General features: G+C 43.0%; 1 protein-coding gene across 1 annotated transcript in view; it reads right to left on the bottom strand.

Annotated features, from left to right (window-relative positions):
- The window catches only part of SORCS2 (sortilin related VPS10 domain containing receptor 2), a 119,839-nt gene that overhangs the window by 33,321 nt on the left and 64,673 nt on the right, over positions 1 to 21,845 (bottom strand). Inside the window, exons 7-13 of the mRNA XM_081917757.1 lie at positions 21,660 to 21,778; positions 20,259 to 20,348; positions 17,571 to 17,750; positions 16,453 to 16,599; positions 8,844 to 8,946; positions 3,167 to 3,243; positions 2,528 to 2,619 (exon numbers count right to left, since the gene is read on the bottom strand). Coding sequence (XP_081773883.1) covers positions 2,528 to 2,619; positions 3,167 to 3,243; positions 8,844 to 8,946; positions 16,453 to 16,599; positions 17,571 to 17,750; positions 20,259 to 20,348; positions 21,660 to 21,778 — 808 coding nt within the window. The remainder of the gene's footprint in view (positions 1 to 2,527; positions 2,620 to 3,166; positions 3,244 to 8,843; positions 8,947 to 16,452; positions 16,600 to 17,570; positions 17,751 to 20,258; positions 20,349 to 21,659; positions 21,779 to 21,845) is intronic.

The following is a 21,845-nucleotide window of genomic DNA, read 5'->3' as shown; positions in this document are numbered from 1 at the left end:
GACAGCTGAAGGGATTCAGCCTATAAAAAGAGATGAGAATCAACTATAGGGAATAGTGAGACCTAAAAATATGTGTTCAGTTGTGCTATGGATGTTACTACTTGTTTTAGAATAAAGTGTTTGCGATTTACTTCTGTCTTGATTCTTAGACATACATGTAAACATTTCTTCCAGCATTATAACATCTACTCTGGTGACCTGCTTTGGAAGTTCAGCTTCACATATGATGAAGATGTCCATATTGTTACAAAAGTCAGGTGCCTGCCCCTCTCTCTGTGTTCCTTTGGAAAATAGAAGACATAGCGGAGACTGTTGTGCTTTAAGAAATATGTTTTCCCCCACCTATTTCCACCTTCAGTCTGCATGGAGGAAGTCCAGATCTTACAGCATGACCCACAACAGTGCAGGCAACCTTTTGCCTCCCTCTCCAAGATGGATCTCCACAATCCTTCCTCCTTCTCTCTCCCAGCAACCCCTTGCTTGAAAACTTCATTTTCCTGTCCCCTCAAACATGCACCCCATCAACACCTTACCCCCGCAGGCTAAAGGATTCCTCTCCTCAATGGCCCATCAACACTTTTTCTCATGTTAGGTTTGTTCTTCACTAAGCCAGCCAGGCTGGTTTGCATAAGCCAACCAAGAAATTCCTTTGCAACTTGTATTCTCCTTTCATATCACAAATAACCAAAACCCTAGCATTTGTTAATTTACCTTACATCTATAACACCATTCAGAGTGCCAGGCATGGACGTCAACAACAAAGATACAGGCTGCTCTAGACAGATGCCTATGGAAGGATTACACTATAAGCTGCAATTTAAAAGTGGTGTTAGCACCTCTCCTCCAGTAAACCAACATGGTGGGTTTTATATTAGGCCAGAGTCTGCAAATTTTCTCATATATGTGCTTATCCACACTTACCTTTTGCTCTGTTCTTTCCAGGCACAGGTCCGCATTTAAAAGCTCCATGTTCAAATGTGGTTTTTTCTTGCCTCTAAGCTTTCCCCACAAAAAACCACACTAGTGCTTAACCAGAGCAAACATCAATTCGGGTTTTCTGCAGACTGCTGTTTGTTCTGATTGAGCTTTAAAGAGCAGATTTTCACATGGACTGTGCCTGGAGAGAGCAGAGGAAAGGTAAGTGTGGATAAGCTCTATATTTTTCCAAGTCCTATAGTATTCTGGAGAATCCCAGGTTTATGCACTGGCCGAAGCTGCAGGAGGGTGGGGGGAACCCCACCCACAGTTTAAGGGCCTTGCTAGGCAGGACACTAAACTAGATGGTATGTCATTTAAAAAACATCCATTAAGGGCAGGTGTGGGAGCTGTTTTCATCGGGACTGTGGCTTGGGGAGAGGGGCTAACTGAACAGTGTAGACAGAAACTGTACTATCTCACATACCACTCTCCACAACTGCTGAAAAGTCCAGAGAGAGTAACTTCTATTAAGGCGAAAGGGAGTTTTCCTCATGGAGCTAACAACTGCTACAGGGGAGAGAAATTTTCATTGTGATACAGTTCTAATGAAAATCACACTGTGCACCTGTTATTGTTTTTTTTAAAAGATGCAGCAGCAAGTGATTTAGTGCAACGTCTCTTTTGGCTCCAAGTGCGTACTCAGACCTTGCATTCTCTAGTATCTATCAGTAGCTTCTCTTTCATCCCCACCTTTAAAAAACAGAATTCTGGAATCCTGCCTAACTCAAAAGCTTGGTGTAGGGCTCTACACTAAACATAGAAGCACAGGGCTGCAAAGGAGTCTCCAGTTTTCATCCAAACCTGCAGCATATTCCAAGGTCCCCCAAGTGCCAACCCTATGCAGGTTGACCCAGGCAGTCCAGTCCAGCTTGAAACAAATTTTCTCACGCCACACCAGACACAAAACATATAACTCAAGGAATAATTAATTTTTAAAAATTTGAATGACTCAAGGAAATATTGCCAGCAACGCAAGAAAACAAAGCAAGCACTGCACAGAAACATGACTTAGCTGCTTTAACCTGGGGGACAGTCCTTCACAGCCTTAACCCCTACCCACTGTAACACTATTCAGGTGATCCTCATGCCTACAATGAATATTTATAGAAGGGGAGTAGGATGGTAGTGATGTTCCACCCCTCAGCTACTCAACTTCACAATACGGTCTGTGCAGCATGCATGTATGCTTTGTACATGTGCTGGGTATCCTACAAAAAGTGTGATGATCATCTTAGTGAGTAGAGTTCATATCTTACCTAAAGGAGGTTTCACTGGGATCAAAGCACTGCCCATTCAGCATCCTGCCTCTGTCTGCAACAGACTCTGATAACCCAGGGGAAGCATGCTCAACAAAAAGCCTGCCCCATCTATGAATGATCTTTGTATCATTCAGAGAGGTCCGGTGTTTATTACTGCATCAATATAACCAAACCATCATCTTTGCAGAGCAAATATTAGATTAGTAAATTCTTGGAGGGAAAACTCATATCAACCAATGGAATAGACTTGTTCTTGAAAATGCAGCAATGGAAGTTTACTGTAGAATTACTTGAGTATTTTCAGTGGAATAGAGGTGTCTTTGATGGCCACAATCACTCCTCCATGATCCAGATACAAGATGTGATGCTCCTCTTCAAAGACCTAGAAAGCAGGGGAGAAACCCAATAAATGACCATGCTTTGGGCTGGGGTGGGGAATGTATAGTAAAAGTATCCCATGCTATATATTTAATTATTAATGAAATGTGTTGACCAGTCCTTAAAACACTGAAATGGTTACACATTTCCTTGAACTGACTGTATATTGTGCTAGACTTGTTTAAATACATAAGAAATATTTGAATATATTGGGTGGAATTCTGTGTCTATGGTGCTTATTCCATCAGAGCAAACATTCTGTTTGGAACAATCTCCCCTATCCTCCCCCAGCTCTCAGCTCTGTGAGGCTCTCCCAATCTTTCAGAGCCGATTGAGGTAGGGTGAATTGCATGAGGCAAATGTTTGCACTGGTCACTTTATATTCCAACTTTACCAGAAGCAATCCCCCAAGGTAGAGTGGATGGGATAGCAGTGTTAGTCTGACTAGGGTAGCTCTACAACTATAATATGAGAAGAGACGCCTGAGCCAGTAAGGAAAGGGAGACAGCAATCTACACACGAACACAACATAACAGATTCATTTTCCTTACTTGTCTCCAGGTTTTGCCACAGTCAGATGTTATATACATTTCTTCTTTATATTCAACAAGCTGGGCACCCAGATTGCCTGGGAACAAAGGCAAAATAGACAAGGGTTACTCATGGCTATTTGTTCTGAAGCACAAGAACCCACCTACCCCACAAGCAAGGGGCTTTCAACTTACGATGAGAATTAGCCTCACAAAAGCTGTGAAAGGCTGCCTATGTCTTCCAGGTTCCCAACACCCAATAATGAGTCAGGCAGTTCTGAGGAATTACATTTAAAGACTTTACAATTACCAGACCATTTAACTGCATGACTGAAATGGAATGACTAGTGGTCCAAGTTCTGTCTCAAAGCAGAATATCTTATTTCCTCTGCCAGGGGCTTGCTCAACTTTGGCTGCAGAGAGCTGCCCTTATTCTCTCTCATGTTAAAGTAATCCCTTCTTGGCATAGTCTCAGTGCTAAGTTGCATTAACTATTCCCTCTCCTTGTATGAGAGCCTCTTAAAAATTGCATATGTCATTTTAATAGCAGTAGCAATAATAATATTTATACCCCGCCCATCTGGCTGGGTTTCCCCATACACTGGGCGGCTTCCAACACATAAAAAGTCATTTTAATCATTTATGTTGATTAAGCATGCCTGGTTCCACATATATGCATATTCCTTACTGTTACACCCCATACACTGGCTGATGTAGAGAAGTACTTTATGAGAACGTAAGAACATAAAAATAGCCTGCTGGATTACCCTCTCTCCTCCAGTAGTTTCCACCCACTGTTAACTGTGGATAGCCATCCTAGCTAGTATCCATTGATAGCCCCCTCCTCCGTGAATTTGTCTGTCATGGGCCAAGAGTCTGCTTCACCTGCTGAGCAGCAGCCTGAAGGAACAGAAACACAGAGAGGGGCTGTGTCTCTACTGTGGAGACTGGGGACATTCATCGTTCCTGACCAGACCTTGCTGCTTCTTACTTCTCATGACCTTGGACTCTCGGCTTTCTTGACTCCCAGACCATCTGACTATGTGATACTCCTGACCTTAGGACTGGACTGGCCTTGTATACAGACTCTGCCGTCAGGCAAGGACCCCACTGAGACTTGGCTGGTTGGCTGGCTTCTCCCTCCACTAAGCTCTGCTGCAGCTGGAAGCCCAGGACCACGACAGTCTAATTCTCTTTTAAAGCCATCTAAGTCGGTGGCTGTCACTGCCTCTGGGGGAGCAAGATCCAAAGTTTGACTATGCCCCACGCAAGGAAGTACTTTCTTTTGCCTGTCCTAAATCTTCCAACATTCAGCTTCACTGGATGTCTGTGAGTTCTAGTCTTAGGCAATGCATAATTTTATAAACTTGTACCATGTCACCTCTTAGTTGCCCTTTCTCTGAACTAAACAGTCCCAAGCACTGCAACAACCTTTCTTCATAGGGGAGTTGCTCCACCCCCTTCATCACTTTGTTGCTGTTTTTTTACTGATACTTTTAAAATATTTCTTGTTAATCGTTTAGAGGTTTCATTTCAATCAACATTTTGTTAAATAAAATAATTGCATAATGCAAATAGGGCCACAGTGTTCAGGCTCAGCACGGAAGATGAAGGCCTGCCAGAATTAGTTATCAAATATGCTAAGCCCCTCCCAAACACAGCACTCCAATCCTGGAATGCACTCTACAAATTCACCCCAATTTTTTTATGGAACATAGCAGGATGCAATGCTGCCTAGGACTGGGCTGTATGGCAACTTTGTATAAAACCACTCTCACCACTATTAATTGCTATATTTAATCTAGTCCAATGAGCTTTTTTGTTATTTCCTCTGGGACCTTTCCAGGAATAGAAATTTCCTTAGTCTTCCTTTTTCTATTTGCAACTAATGCAAGTGATGTGCATTTCTTACAGAGGTGCCCTTTAAAAAAAAAATACTTAACTTTCATTTCATTATTTCCCTTAATTTTAGTTTTCAGATGGCAAGATTTACTTTGGTCCTTCTAGAGGTTACCATTCCCCCCATCTGTGTTATTTAAAATAGCAGACAACATTTTTTCACTGGAATGCCACAAGACAATGTAAAATTCAGAGCATTTCTTAAGGGTGAGGGAGAATAGCAGCTATGAGGATGGGTCTCTGAGGTTAGCTCACAACCACTATTGCCACTCCTGAAGGTAAGCCCCCAACTCTGAATGGTACCAATTAAGAGCAAATAGATACAAATGTGAGAAACAAGAACCATTTTCATTCACATTCTTTTGATACTCTGTGTATTCTTTTTGAACGAATTAAAATTGAACTAAATGAATCCCATTTGATTTAACTGTTAATTCATTCTGAAAAGAATGCCCACCCTTATTAAGATCAAGGACAAAATTAGTTTTTCTCCAGGCTTCTAGAAGGAAACTGGTTTCCCAGGAGTTCTGCTATGACAGCAAAGAAACTGGGAAAGCTCACCTGGCCTGGACACTTACTAGGTCCTGCTCATCTGAATTAATTTGGGATTAACAATGTATACATGAACATGCTTTTGGTTGGCCTCATCATTGTTTGGATCAAAGTGGCTAAATATCATGTCTGATATTACTGAGCAGTCTCAGTAATTCAGGCTTGCCCCGAGTCTCTTCTTCTGAGCTGAACAATGGTCCCACTTTATCGCGTTGGCTTCCGCCTGTTTCTAACAGCCCATCCTCTGCCTTTACTTTCCGATTCTGTTCTGGCAAGCTTGTGCTACATCAGTGTCTACTTCCTTGAAATTTATTCTATAGACCGTAAGTCTATACAAACAAACAGTAAGTTTTCATATAATTATGAAGATCCCTATGCGGCCAGTTTAGTTTTCTGCCATTCTTTCCCCTCACTAGTGTGTGTCGCTGGTATCACACTTCAAAAATGAAGCACTTCATTCCACAGGGGCTTACTTTCCTTCGGTGCTCGTAAAAATCCACTTTCTGAAATACAATTCAATATATTTTTGCTCTTTCATCTTCTGTCTTGATGCCTATGTTGACTGTCTCCTCCAAAGTGACTTCCTATTGGTCAAACCCAGAACTTTAATTGCACAGCCTCTGGCTGTCTCTTCTGACTACCAGAGAAGAGAAGGCTTTTTGCAGTGTATATATAGGCAGCTGCCTCTCTCTCGACACCTTCAAAAGTAACTTTCCAGATATGAGAGACACCCTATTTCACTTCAGTAGTAAGAACTACATTTTAAATTCTAGTTCGCTCCTCGAACTGGTATAAAACAATACATATGACTAACAGGAAGCCACTAGGTGTCTCTTGTTGGGCTGCACAATTTACTACAAGCATCAACACAAAAGTTGGTGTTTTCTGATCAGTCGCTGAGCTTGCATCTTCATCCTACACTTCGACAGTGGTCCTACACTTATTGTGTTCTGGCCTTGATCACGCACATGCCTCTAAGTTTCGTAAGGCCAGGAACATAAAAAAAACTGAAAGCCAGTCCAAGAAGCAAAGTACAAATGCATGCAAAATTCTCCAGTTGCAGGACCTTCCCTTCTATGTGCCATGAGGTCAGGTGAGGGAGGGCTTGAACCAAAGGTCTGTTCCCAATCTCCCTGCACACAGAAGTGAGGGTGGAAGTAAGGCCTCAACTGTTCTAAGAATTATTTTGTGCAAAATCTGAGGAGAGAATGAGGTGCTAGAATTCTGTACTATACTGCTCCAGACTGCTTTGAATGCTCCCATAGAAGAAACTCAGGCATATTGAAGAGAGGGCTATGCCTTCTGATATGCTAGCTTTTGATACACCTACTTAAAAGAAAAGTAATTAATTTGGGTCCAGGGAGCATTCAAAAAGAGTATTACTCTCACCTGCTGTATAAAGTGATTATACACATTCTGCACTAAAATGCTATATGTGATGCTCTGTGGAACACCCTCCTATCAGATGTCAAGGAAATAAACAACTACCTGACTTTTAGAAGACATCTGAAGGCAGTGCTAAGAGAGGCTGGGGAACCCAGTCAGATGGGTGGTTATATAAAATATAAAATAAAATCATCATCATCATCATCATCATCAGGGAAAGAGCTCATCCACACTTCTGTTTGACCCGTGCCTAGAAAGCAAGGGTCCCAGTGGTTTTCCCCTTGCCCTGCTCCTTTCCAAAGGAATACCTGCTCTTTAGCAAAAGATCTGAACAAATGGCAATCCAGGGGAAACCTGAAGTGCCGTTTGCTCCAACTGAACACTAAAGAGTGGTTTTCCCTAGGGGAAAGCAGCAGGAGAAGAGGAAGTGTAGATAAGTCCAGGGTTCCCTGTGACCTCTAAAGGGCTTTGCTTTTTGTGTCTTGTTTTTAAATTGTACGCTAACTTGTTTCTTTTTTCCTTTTCCTTTTAATTCATACAGTGCTAGTGCAACTTCAGTCTCTTTCAAAGTAATTAATAATGAACAGATTTGCATTCAATATGCATTCATTTAGATTTTTTGACTGAGAAGAAGGGAGGATTGGAAAAATTATGTGAAAACCACTTCCATCGTGAGAATATAATTTTTAATCCTGTTTGGCATTGCTGGTGTTCCCTGTTTTTCTCCAGGTGGTGCTACAGTCTCTTTCCTGGTTTAGTCACATGTGTGATCCAAGCTAAGCAGGACTAGGTTGACATCACTACACTACAGTACATAGCCAATAATATTTGGAATGTGCTATCACTGAAGGGAAATGAAGTCAACTGAGAGAGAGGGCAAGAAAAAAGTAGTGCACTGAATAGGCAAATATTTTTCCCCAGTGGCTCTGATGTTGTATCAATGGCACTTTTGGTTCACCCCCTGCAAGCAACACTACAGTGGTAGGGCCTTGGGAAAGTGCCTGCAATCAGTTACTCCAGGTGTGGAGCACTAAGGGAAAGAGCCAGGTTGTTTGTTCAGACGGAGCTGAATCACCTTACACCAAGCTAGGGCAGCAGAAATTTGTCATGGATAAATTTATTATGGCAAAAAGCATTTGCATGAACTTGGTTAATTATGTTCCACAATATCTCAGTCTGTCTTCAAACTTCAGTTAATTCATACGTGAACTACAGTAGTGAAGAGGAGGAACAGTCAGATTCAGTCCTTCACCCCCAGCTTCTACCTCCCACCCCTGCTTCCACCCCACTCCCCCATCTCCCCTTCTGCTCATGGGTTGTTTCTCTTGCTCCCACTGGATGTTCTGCACTCAGGGCAAGAGTGCAAGGGCTGTGAGTCTGTGAACTGCACAGCGTCATGTGGCTTCCCCCTGGGCTCCCTCCCCCCCCTCTGGGTGCAGTCCGCTTGGTGCTCAACTTGCCTGGAGAAAGAGGGGAACACAACACTCCCCACAGCACCCAGTGGCTCCCACCTTCCTCCCACCAAGTGCTTGCTGCTGCCGCTGCCTCTTCTCTCCCTTGTCAGGAATAAAAAGCATTAGATACACTGCCTTTTCCTCTCCACCCAGGGTGTGGCCTCTGTGGTGATGGCATCAACAGGTACAGCAAGGTAAAAGCAAGACAGAGGAGAGAGCCCCATCCTTGGTCATTTCTGTGCTGCTTAATCCTTCAAGCACCATGAAAATAATATGCACACATGAAGTAAGTTAACTCCTTTATATGGATAGATAACATGCAATGGAGAATTGGTTAAATGTCATATAATATTATGTAACTTTTTGATCAATGAACACCAAACACAAAGTGCACTCTCTTTTTTTACCTGCCCCCATTATGAGTCCTGGTGCTGTATCCTTGGTATGAACCATTCCTGACACATATGGATTGTCTGGCCAGCGGAGATGGAGGTGAAGGTGGCAGTCAGGCTATAAAGATAACAAAGAAAAGTCTTTGTTTTTAGCAGAATGGCAGGAATGCCTCTAATTTTTGAGACAGCCACACACTATGGGTAAATGGTATGTAATGACAGCTCTCTCTAGAGACAAGGGTAATTATTTCATGAAGACACACTATTAGTACAGCTACTATTTCTGCTTTGACTACTGCTCCTGTGCTGATGTAATGTGCATTAATGCCAACAGCACAGTGAAGCAGACCCTGTACTGAGATAGTACCCTATTGTATCTCTAAGAGCATTAGCACTGTTAGATTTTGGTGGTCTTTAAAAAAGTCACCCATCCTTTGCTTAATCAGACTGAAATTGTAGCAGGAAAAAACATCAAGACACAATCAACTAACTAACCAGCAAAAATGTGTTGTCACAGGGATGTTTTACATAGTCACCATAGTCACTTTGAGAAATATATTTTAAAGAGAATTCTCCTAGTTCAGGGTAATTCCATTTATACTTCTTTCTGCACTGGGATAAGACATATCACCCATATATATCTGACAACCTCGTGGTTTTCTACTGTATCTAATTTCTTCCTCCAGGGTTGGAAGTGATTGTGATTATTACAAGTAAATAAAGAAGATTCATTGCAAAATCAAAAGTAATATCCCTGTTACTCACACCCTTCTGCTTCCAAAAAAATAAAAATAAAATGCAAGGGTTAACCAACCACATTTTTCCAAAGATGATAATGTGTGGTTATCAGTTGTAAACTATGCTTATTCTTATTCACAATTTATTTATCATTGATATTTCTATCCTGCTCTTCACCCTAAGGGTGCATCAATAGAAATAAAAAACAATAATAATCAAAATCTGTAATAGAAACATTACATTTCCAAAAGAAAGATCCACAGTTGATGATTAGAGGATCTGACGAAAAAATACTTTCTGCATTTTTTCCCAACAAAGAATCACCCTCTCGGTCATTCGCTGGAGTCACTTCAGGCTTAGATCTGGGACTTCACAAATGTATTAAGGGAGGGGTCATCTACACTTCTGATTGTCCTGTGTCTAGAAAGTTTGGGTCCCAGCAGCTTTCCCCTTGCCTTGCTCCTTTCCCAAGGGAAACCCCACACTAAATCAGAGCAAACATCAATCCGGAGAAAACTTGTAGTTTGTTCCAGCTGAGAACTAAAGATTGGTTTTCCCTGGGGGGAAGCAATTGGACAAAAGGAAGTGTGGATGAGCCCAGATATTGTGATTTTCACAACTCTTTTTTTAAAAAAGGCTCCCATTAAAATTTATCAGACAATCTCTCCTAACAGACACATATCTGTATGCAATTTCTCCCAACACAGTGCATACATTATTTTCACTAATATATGCATTTATATGCACACTTTACCCCCAGTAAATGCATTTTTGTACATACCACTTGGCTGTAGAATGGCATTGCAAAATATCAATTGCAAAAGCGTGAATTTCAAAGGATGACTGCATTTCAATGGATTGTTTCAGAATGTGCTAATTAGGTGGGGGGGGTCAGGGTGCACGTGCACAATTTTGAGGGGGTGCAACCCTCAGGCCCAGTTTTAAACTCATTGTGAGTACTCTGGCATGATTCCAAAATACTGGCTCTAAATGCCAGTGACTCTGGAGATGAGTCACAGCACCTTTCAGCATCTTAACTTGGAAGCCCAGGGTGGGTGTTGTGCCTCAACTGGGGAGCCAGAAAGAGAGTATGATGTTGGGTTCTTTCCCCCTGCCCTCAGAAAGACCACAGGTGCCTAAAGCGTGTGCAGAGCCAGTTCCTTAGCACTCAACTCACTGCATCCTTGGCCAGGAGCTAAACTAACTCACAGATTTGTCCTGTACTGTTGCCCCCAGGCAAGGGGCATCAGCCAGCCAGCCTTCCCCCTGCACAGCCCCCCTCCAGTCGGCAGGGGTCGCTCTGGCATCATCGGAGTTGGACATTCCTGGTCTAGGACACTATGGGGGGGGGGACCAGCAACAATAAGCAATGGTGAAGTAAAATGGTACAATGCTGACATGATGGAGGTCTCAGCCCCCAATATCTGCCAGCCTCTGGACTATATGCTTGAAGCAAGTGGGTGTAGCTTGAGCCAGACATGGGATTCTCTTCAACTTACCCTTGGCTGGCGCAGGAGCGCTAAAGGCAACGTTTCCTGGGCGCCATCAATGTGGTAGGAAGGCAGGAAGCAAAGAGAAGCCCACGGCTACTAATGCTGCCCATTATTCCAGTTTCTCAATCCTCACTAAAAATGGCTGCCTGTAGAGGGACAGTCTCTCTTGTCTTTCTCTGTCATGCTTAGTTCAGATGAATTTATGAAATTCAGTTTCACACCAGATCTCAGGAGGACCCACACACTTCTAATCATTATTTTAGAAGGCTGCACCAAAAGGAAACAAATCACCACTCTGAAGGTCAAGCTTCCATGAGGGAAGGCAAAGCCATTTGCTCCAGGAGCCAGATTCTGCCCTGCCCTGCCCATGCTCTGCTGCCAGCCCTGCCATGGCTTTGCCCATGTCACCGCTACTGCTGCCACAACCCTCTTGCCACCACCACTAATGTTGTCCCCTCGCCATTGCATTGTGGTGGCAGCATGAGCGCAGCTGCAGGCAAGGGGGCAGTTGTGGTGCTGGGGCTGCTGGCAGCTAAAAAAGCCAATGCAATTCTGGGCTGCATCAATAGGAGTATAGCATCTAGATCAAGGGAAGTAATAGCGCCACTGTATTCTGCTCTGGTCAGACCTCACCTGGAGTACTGTGTCCAGTTCTGGGCACCACAGTTCAAGAAGGACACTGACAAACTGGAACGTGTCCAGAGGAGGGCAACCAAAATGGTCAAAGGCCTGGAAACGATGGCTTATGAGGAACGGCTAAGGGAGCTGGGCATGTTTAGCCTGGAGAAGAGGAGGTTAAGGGGTGATATGATAGCCATGTTCAAATATATAAAAGGATGTCACATAGAGGAGGGAGGGAGAAAGGTTGTTTTCTGCTGCTCCAGAGAAGCGGACACGGAGCAATGGATCCAAACTACAAGAAAGAAGATTCCACCCAAACATTAGGAAGAACTTCCTGACAGTAAGAGCTGTTTGACAGTGGAATTTGCTGCCAAGGAGTGTGGTGGAGTCTCCTTCTTTGGAGGTCTTTAAGCAGAGCTTGACAACCATATGTCAGGAGTGATCTGATGGTGTTTCCTGCTTGGCAGGGGGTTGGACTCAATGGCCCTTGTGGTCTCTTCCAACTCTATGATTCTATTCTATTCTATTCTATTCTATTCTATTCTATTCTATTCTATTCTAGTCTATTCTATTGGACCTGGGCTCTCTTGAGGCTGAGTTTCAAACAGCTTCCTCTTTTGCCACTCTTTCTTCGCTCCTATGCTGCCCCTACCCTCCATTTCCACAAGTTCCTACTTCTTCATATGCATTGCCTCTGTGTGTTCTAAGGTCCTTAAGCATTTTAGCATGACTCACCCTCCCTGCCTGTTCAGCATTTAGACCCCCCCCCCGCCACCTCTACTGTCAATGGCAATACAGCCTGCCTTGCCCTAAGGACAGGATAAATTTCCCTCCTGCTCTTACCCTTGGCCCCATTTCTCCTCAGCAACCTGCCTCTTTTCTTCCCAACGCTTTTGCCTTTTCTTCCTTCCTTCCCTTCTGATTCTTGCTTTTACTTCACCACTCTCTCCCCATATCCTCCAGCAGTCCCATCTCGGTTCCCTAACTCCAAGTTTCTCTTTCTCCTGGTTAACCATCTCATCAGGTTTCCTATTCTATGTCTTCCACACAGCTACCCCTGTTCTTGGGTGCTTCCACACTAGACATTAACTTTGGAATTGCCATGCTTCAGTCACTCACTTTTTATGGGACATCCACACAAAAGTATCATCCAATCATTGGCACCCAGTATCTTTCCTGTGGTTCTTCTGCGTTTTCTCGGACCATAGGAAGTCCACCTTTTTTTTGAAGAATGGAAGAACAGTGCAGTTCTCACTGACGTACATGCCCTTAGCACTACACTGTCTTTTTTTTAAAAGTGTGAGGTTTGAAATAGGCAGTGCGGTTTGGGGCAGGTGAACACATCACAGTTCAGCACGCCTTCATTATAATATATGCAGTGACTGGAATTTTATTGTCCCTTTATTTGCCTTTATTTGCCTACCTTAATCAATATTTTAATCAGAGCTAAAATGCTTCTCTAGCTATACTTCTTACTTAAAGTCAAAGAGTGTTATAGCACTATAATCCTATCATTCTAATTGTTTTTAAAAATTATAGTGCTATAACATTAAGTTATAATGATATTGCACTATAGTGTTGCAACATTATAACTCTATCTATATACAGTGGTACCTCTGGTTACGGAAAGAATCCATTCCGGAGGCCTGGCTGTTTCCCGAAAAGTCTGTAACCGGAGGCGTGCTTCTGCGCATGTATACACTTCTGGGTTTGCTGCGTTCGCAACCCAAAGTTTACATATCCAGAGGGATACGTAAGCAGAGGTACGACTGTACTAATAATTCCTGTGCTTATTTTTATGTAGCTAAATTGCGCCAAGAGTGACAGATTTAGAATAATCCCAAGGTACATACAAGTACAAAAAATCTGAAAGGAAAAACAGAAGGGGAGACTGACCTAACAGCCCCATAAGATCAGGCATGATAGCAGCTGCAGTTCAGGTTCTCCAACCCTGCTCTAAGGTCTGTGTGAACCTGTTTTTCAAACAACCTGGTGTTTTGCATCAACTCAGACTGATGGAAACATTCTACAGCTGACTCCATAGATAAAATACTTATGAGTATTCCATGACATCTCTTCAGCACAAAACACACACAATCCCTTAATGCATAACAGTTTAGAAAAACACTGTAATCAATCCTCATATAGGGGGGAAAGTGTGGGAAATAAAGCAAAAAAGTCATCCTCATGCATTCTGTGATATAAGCGAGGAGAGGACCTATGGGATGAAGCACACTAGCTCTGCCCTTCACCCCCGTCCTCATCAACCTCCATGAACTGGAGAGCCAGTGTGGCTTTGTGGTTAGAATGTCAGACTATGACCTGGGAGAGACCAGGGTTCAAATGCTCACTTGTCCATGAAGCTCAATGGGAGACTTTTGGCCAGTCAGCCTAACCTGCCTCACAGTTATTATTGTGGGGATTAAACAAGGAGGGGTAGAGCCATGTGTGTTACCTTGAGCTCCTTTGAGAAAAAAGTGGGATATAAATGTAAATGAATGAATGAATGAATGGTCTGAAATGGGGAGACTCCTATGCTCACAGATGCTCCCCATGCTGCATTACTCATGCAGGCTTTCCAAGAGGGGAACCAGGCGGGGTCACAGATAGTGTGCTTGTCCTCACGAACAATATTCCCATGTGGAATTTCCAGATCACCATAATGCCCTAATAGGGCTAAGATACAAAATATGTAATAATAATAATAATAATAAATTTTATTTATATCCCGCCCTCCCCAGCCGAAGCCGGGCTCAGGGCGGCTAACAACACCAAAATAGTGCGACATTATAAAAACATTATAAAAATTAATTAAAATCAAGATTGATGGCAGCCATAAAGTTTTGTAAAGGTTGCCAGAGGAGGGAGTCAGGCTGCGCCCTAACCAAAGGCCTGGCGGAACAGCTCTGTCTTGCAGGCCCTACGGAAAGATGTCAAGTCCTGCAGGGCCCTTGTCTCTTGTGACAGAGCATTCCACCAGGTTGGAGCCGCAGCCGAAAAGGCCCTGGCTCTAGTTGAGGCCAGCCTAACCTCTCTGTGGCCTGGGACCTTCAAGGTGTTTTTGTTTGAAGACCGTAGGTTCCTCTGTGGGGCATACCAGGAGAGGCGGTCCCGTAGGTACGAGGGTCCTAGGCCGTATAGGGCTTTGAAGGTTAAAACCAGCACCTTAAACCTGATCCTGTACTCCACCGGGAGCCAGTGCAGCTGGTATAGCACCGGATGAATGTGATCTCGCAGCGAAGACCACATTCATGTAGCAGCTTCAGAGCTGTTATCCTTTACAATTACCATCACCACCATATGAGTATTATTATTCCCATGTTCCAGGCAGAGGGGCAAGGCCGAGAAAGAATGATGGCAAATTAATTACTGTATATTTACATGCATTATGAAGCCTTTACTCTGAATTGTAAGGAAGATGAAAGGATCGAGGAAAGTTGGATGGACTACGGTCAAGAGGTTGGATGGCTCTCTGTCATGGATGCTTTAGCTGATATTCCTGTATTGCAGTGGGGTCGACTAGATGACCTTTAGGTCCCTTCCAACTCTGCAGTTCTATGATCCTATGATTCTAAAATCATTACAATGCATTTCCTATACAAGAGAGGCTGGTGTTGAAGCCCATGACACTACAGCCCCCACTTCCTCCTGTTTAGTGATCAGGTTTCGCCTTTGTCCCAAATGCCAAATCATGCCCTTTGGAGTTTTGTTTTGTTTTAAATGAAAATTAGGGAAGTAGAAACAATTCAATCCCGTATGGCCCAAATGTAAGCATTGAATAGTAGTAATTAGTCTGGCCTAATGGCAAATACTAATAGTGAGCTGCCCAGAGTGGCTGGGAAACCCAGCCAGATGGGAGGGGTATAGATAATAAATACTACTACTACTACTACTACTATTATTTATTATTATTATTATTATTATTATTATTATTATTATTATTATTATTTTACTAATTTATTATTATTACACATAAATCTTGATTTCTTTTATTTGAGACTGCTGCTTTTCAGAAATCTAAGTTAATATAATATTTTAACACATCTCTCAATGGACCTGAAAATTTGTATGTGACTGGCCATTTAAACAAAATTAATGGGGTTGTTGAGCTTAAACTTTTGCTGCTTTATGTTACAGCATGGATCCAGTTTTTTTATTTTATTTATTTACATCAATTCTATGAAACAGCAATAGAAGAAGAAAAACTGCATAGTCTCAAGGGACGCTGAGATTATAGAAGAAAGACACATCCAAATTTCATATTCAAATTTCCTGGTCATACTATGCAAGAACAAATACTGTTTTGCTTGAAAGATAGTGAATATTATTTTCTCTCTCATTCTAATCAGATTTGTATATTTGATCAATCAAAACATGTTCCAAATCTAGGTAAATTCCAGAGCAGGAGAATCAATCTGAACATCCAGCAGAACCACAAGGTGCAGCTCCTGCTGTACTGGATCCCTTTCAGACGGCATCCCTGGGGGCTGAGGAATGTATCTGTGCCTAGAAAAGTTGCACGTCCAGGAGAAGAGTTCAAGGCTGGCCTTCTCACGGACTGCTAGCAGGGAATTGTCTCATGGAGGAACATTAAACTGTGAAATTCTTCATCTGGAGCTTGAAAAGGTACTTGGAAAATTGGATTGTTATGCTGAATGTTTACATTAATTCCTTCAAATCTGAACAAACATTTTAGGGTGGAGAAAAAACACAACACCTGTAATATATTATAACTATTTTTGCCATTACAAATTAGGGGTGGAGATGCTTACCGGTTTGCAGTCAACTGGTTTACCATTCATATCAACAGCTGGAGGTGTAAGATAGTCCCAGTTACGGCCTTTGTTGAATGTTATAAGAGTGGTAACTTTTCCATCTATTTTTTGATTAGCCAAAAACACTCCTTTGACTCCCCTAATCTACATTACAAACACAAAATGTAGGAAGGTTAATAAGCAGTATTCACAGCCTTCTCTAATATATATTTAATGGCAGTTTTTGCTACTGCATAACAAAAAAGTAAGTATGCCAGTTGCTTATCTGCATAACCATTTATTTTTATATCACTGAAAGTTCTTTAGATTAAATAATGTGAAATCCATGGTCATGCCCTCCAATCCAAGGTCCAGTCTGGGCATGTGGTAACTGTACCAGATGCAGAATAAGTATTTCACATGCGTAAGACTGAATATTCCGCTAAGCATAGGGACAAAGGATAGGTCTAGAGATCCGTCTTCTGTCTATGGCTAAACAGTGCTCAGGATATATTGGGCACTAAATTTTAGCTGTTTAAATACCTTAAATACTTTGGGAGGCAATTATTTCCTCTTATTCTGAGAGAGTCAAATATGCAGCTCAGAAATATGTACAGTAGTTCTAGTAATCAAGAGTAGACTAGTTGTATACCAAATTCTGACCTCCTGGAGGCCCCTTATCTATTTGGGGGCATTTGTCACGTCCCTTATTTTGAAAGGGGGGGGGTAGTACAAATGCCCAATTTTTCTAGTAATTAAGATTCTTTGGGTTGCAGACATATAAGATTTCAGATGTCTAGAAAAGATCATGCGGAAAGACACTAACAGGTCTGGCACTCCGTGTGTGAGGCCAATGCAAATAGAGGCTGCACACTGAACAATCTTCCCTCTGCAGGTTGGAGGAGATCCACGGACCCCCAAAGTCTCTCTCTCTGCCCCCCTCTCTCTCCCCCCTCACACACACACGGCCAGAGACAACAAGTTCAACCAGCACCCTCACAAAAGGGTGTATTTTGACTATTCCATTATAGCAAAAAGAGGAACAATCGTTCTGATTCAAAAGTAGTCAAAGGAGAAGGATCAAGGAACAAGAAGAGTCAGCAAAACGAGGTCCTAATAAATGAAGAGCATTTTACCTCCAGAATATCTATTAGCACATTCTCCTCAGGCTGCTTGGTGCTCCTGACATTCTCTAGCACAATGGAATAGGAGACGCCCTGTGGGTCAGACTGGTAAAGGTTGTAAGTATCTGTCTGATACCATTCCTGGATAGCCACAAACACATGGCTCTCGTCAGTGCTGATAATTTGTAAATCCTGAAGGGGAAAAGATCAATACAAAATAAAATGTATACCAGACAGGACAGCATTTACAACCAACTCACGCTTGCCAGATGCCAGAAAAAAACCTATTATAATTCTCACCCCACAGACCAATCTCACATGTATTATTTGGAACAGAAAAACTGAAGGGTAGAGAATATGTAGCTTTATCTGCTAGCACATTATCTGCTATACAAAATAGATAAGACTCTGTTGTTTCCATATGATTACAAGATACAACATCTCTGAGGAAGATACATGGGCTGAGGAGAACGGAAATGACAGCCTCTGAAAGGGGCAGCTGGGATTGCTTGTGTGATTATACAGCAAGTTACCCATGTTGGATTCTGAATGGGGGTATGACTTGTCAGAAAGATCATATGCATCAATCAATGATGCAGAAGTGCTTGTGAAGCTGCAGGGAATCAGAAGTAGCTTGGGCCCCTGGCAATCCAAGTTGATGAATGAGAAGTTTGATCTTGTACCAGTTAACATAGGCAGTGAATACTCTGAAAGGCTGGTTCCCTAAAATGTAGTAACCCCCTCTCATCAGGAAACAAGCACCGAGAAATAATGCTCCGAACAACAACTGCCTGTCCTCTATCTACTTCTTTTGGGTTGAAGTGGTAGAATAGATGGTTGCCACAGACATCAGATGCCCAGTCTGAGGTCTAAACTTGTGTATGGGACTGAGACGGAATTTGTAGCCATGGTTGATGATATCTAATTCTGAGGACCGGGAAAGGCAGACTTAGCTAAGCCCATGGTCACTGTTGGTCATGATAGGTTCCTGAGTTCAGTGCATCCTCTCTGGAACCTATCAGGTATCAACATCACTCACTCTCGCTTGACACAACATTGTCTGACACATCCACATACAAATAATAATGGATGCTCAATGCATAGTCAATGTTGTCAAATGTCCCTGCAGGGTGAATGTTTGATAAACAGGCTACCTGGCAGCAACCTGAGGAGGCCCTCTTTGCAGATTATATCCACTTCATCTCAGGAAGTGGGGGCCCATGGAGAAGGGTTTCCAAAGAAGATCCCGAAGCATGGACAACATGTTGATACCGAAGGAGGTGATCCTCCAGATATCTAGACCTCAAGCTCTGAGGAGACTATTACACACAGGCAGAATGTGGGGTACAACTTCCCACAATTTCATATAAGGGTATTTCAGTGTTGGGCTGTGGGTGAAGTGGAACAACTACCAGTTTGGGGCAAGTAAACAACAAGCAACTCCCTGTTTGCGTGGTGGTTGTGTTCTGACACACCGAGTGCTTTGATGGGGTGTGTAAGTAAATAACTTTTGTACTAGCCATTGGCCATGACAAATCTGAATAAAAAATAAATATATGTAATGGGATGCTGCACCACAAATAATAGTGTCTATTTAGATCTCTGTGTTTCCCTTACAGTTCAATGCTTTTTTGTCCAGGGTTGTCTTTCTGATCTTTTTGGCCACCAGAGCAAAAAGGGCTACTTTGTGAGTCATTGAAATGTTTACATTGCTAAGAAGTCATAGGATCTTCTCTGCTGGGGAGAGACATCTTTCCTGTACGGGTGGGAGGGTGAGAAATTGCCTCCGGGGTCCAGTGTATGGTGGGCAGTATAGTAAATAGTGTGAGATGTCCTCCACCTGTGGTTGTCCACATATACCAGGGGTCTGCAACCCGCGGCTCCGGAGCCACATGTGGCTCTTTTACACCTTTGCCGCGGCTCCGGAGTGGATACTAGCGAGGGGAGGAGGCGCATTGTGCGCCCCGACACTCCCTACTGTGGCGGGCGCTGTACTGGCTGTGACGTCGCATGGGGGCGGTGCGTGCATTAGTCACGCACCGTCCCGACGTCACCTTCCTGCCCACCTGCCCGCTACATTGTAAGGGGCATGTACGCTGGTCACTGCATTGAAAGGGGGCATGTACGCTGGTCACTGTTTTGAAGGGGAGTGAAGAACATACACACAAAAAAGGGTAACTTGTTAATTTAACGTTTATTTCTATGAGGAGGAGTAATTCTGAGGGGTCAAACAAAGAAATAATTAAAAAGTGACAAAAAAGTTATTTTTATAATGACGAGTTTTGCGGCTCCCAGGTTTTTTTTCTTCAGAAATGGGTCCAAGTGGCGCTTTTTGTCTTAAATGTTGCAGACCCCTGACATATACAGTGTGTCTTCACTCTGTTGTATCGTCCCATCCAGGCAGCTCAGTAAAAGATAATCTTAATGAGGCTGGCCAGAGATTTGACAGGTAACTGGCTCTAAAATGGACAATTTTTAGAAGGGGGTGTGTACAAGCCCACCCTGCCCCATTTTGCCCCCTTCCAGAGATGAAAACAAAGCACATGTCAATGATTGCACATGTGCCGAACGCATGCAACCAGGGAGCTAGCTACTTGTATTTAAACATTTGCACAGAATAATTAGTGGGGAAATCTAGCAAAGCACAGAACAAGTCTACTTTGGGCTAAGAAAAGGGACAGGAATTTTGTGGATAATTACCTTAGGCAATGCATACTTTGGCAATTTCATCTGTACAAATTCATTCCGAAGGTGAGACACATAATAGTTTGTTTGATTTACTGATGATGTCTGTGAAAGAGAAAAGGTTGGTAGCGTTTTATAGTGGGTATCATCAGTTTCTAACTATTAAAGAAACAAAGCTCATTACTGATGATTAAAACTAGAAATTTCAATGTCACTATATAGTATCTCAACATAATGCTGGTATAGTGTAGAGGTACAAATCAAGAAGCTCTCAGTTCAAATCCTGCTTCCACCATGAATTCACTTGGTGGCCTCAAAAGAGACTCTCACTCTCTGAAGACAAATTCTCCTTTCCATATGAAATTTGACCTGCTGAGAGGCAGTGACTTTTCAAAAGTGGGGACTTGAAGTGTGAATTGCTCCACTTGAAGGAGGCCTCAAATATCAGGGACTAGCTGGATGAAGAGGCGTGGTGGGAGGCACCAGCTGGGGAGTCCACTAGGAAGGCCCACTAGGGATCTGAGAAGGAAGGCTTAGAGCCCAGAGGGTGGACAAGTCAGAGGATGAAGCGGAGCAGAAGGGTTGGAGGCTGCAGAAGCAACAGGCTTGAGTGAGAGCAAAGAAAGCAATGCAGACTCAGGACATGGAGCAGAGGAGGAGGGGCCAGAGGCTGCAGTCACATCCACAGAACTTGTCTTTCCTACTGTAGTAAGCTCCCGTCCCCCCCATCTCCAAGGTCAAGGAGAGCTTTGTGTTTGCATAACAACGAGCACAGGTGGCCCTTCCCTGACATAGGTTAAGGCTGTTTGGGAGACATGAGCTGGTGGGGAGACTTAGTGAGAAGTAGAAGGCAACAGTCCTGGCAACTGTTTCATGGGGCCAATCTTGTTTGTGGGCATTGCTGCCTGGTATGCTGTTTTCTTGAATAAAGAGCTAACACTTCTGCTTGTCTCTGCATCATGAGCGCTGACCTGCATCTGAACCAACCCTGACACCAGGTCAACTTGGTTCAAACCCCATCCCAGCTTGGCCTGACTCAAACTGCTACTCTCATAACCCTTTGTTACCTTGTCCCTAACCTGAAAAAGCCTTATTTTGGAGGGCGGCGCAACAGGCAATGCAGGGACCTCTCATCAACTGCAAGTGACCCTTGACTGAAGACCTTATAAAAGGGGCAAAAGCTGCTGCATGTTGATGTATTAGCACTTTTGCCTGTCATAGATCTTCAAAGAAACATAATGAGTTATGTGGCCATTTAAAAGATGTTCCTTGTAATAAATTTCTGTTTTGGTTCTGATGGTCCTTATGTCACGTACAAACCGAAACTTTCTGGCCAGTAAGCCTCACGCTGTGGGAGCAAATATGCTAAGGGTTGCATTAAAACTTTTGTAACTTACCTTCCATGAGTGGCATTACCTGAAGGAATATGTAGTCATCCTGCACTGTCAATGAGTTTTTGTCAATGCTATCAATGAAGAGGGCTCTCGGTGTTTTATCTGAACAGTTCTGAATTTGACAAGCCATGTAGCGAAAGCCTAGAGAGGGCAGGAAACATTTGGGTACCATGCAAATAAATAACAGATGCACCATTTTAAACTACTA

The sequence above is a fragment of the Podarcis melisellensis genome, assembly GCF_964234715.1.
Source record: "Podarcis melisellensis genome assembly, chromosome: 7".
Taxonomy (NCBI): domain Eukaryota; kingdom Metazoa; phylum Chordata; class Lepidosauria; order Squamata; family Lacertidae; genus Podarcis; species Podarcis melisellensis.
The sequence above is the reverse complement of the archived record's forward strand: the minus strand, read 5'-3'. Positions and strand labels throughout refer to the sequence as shown.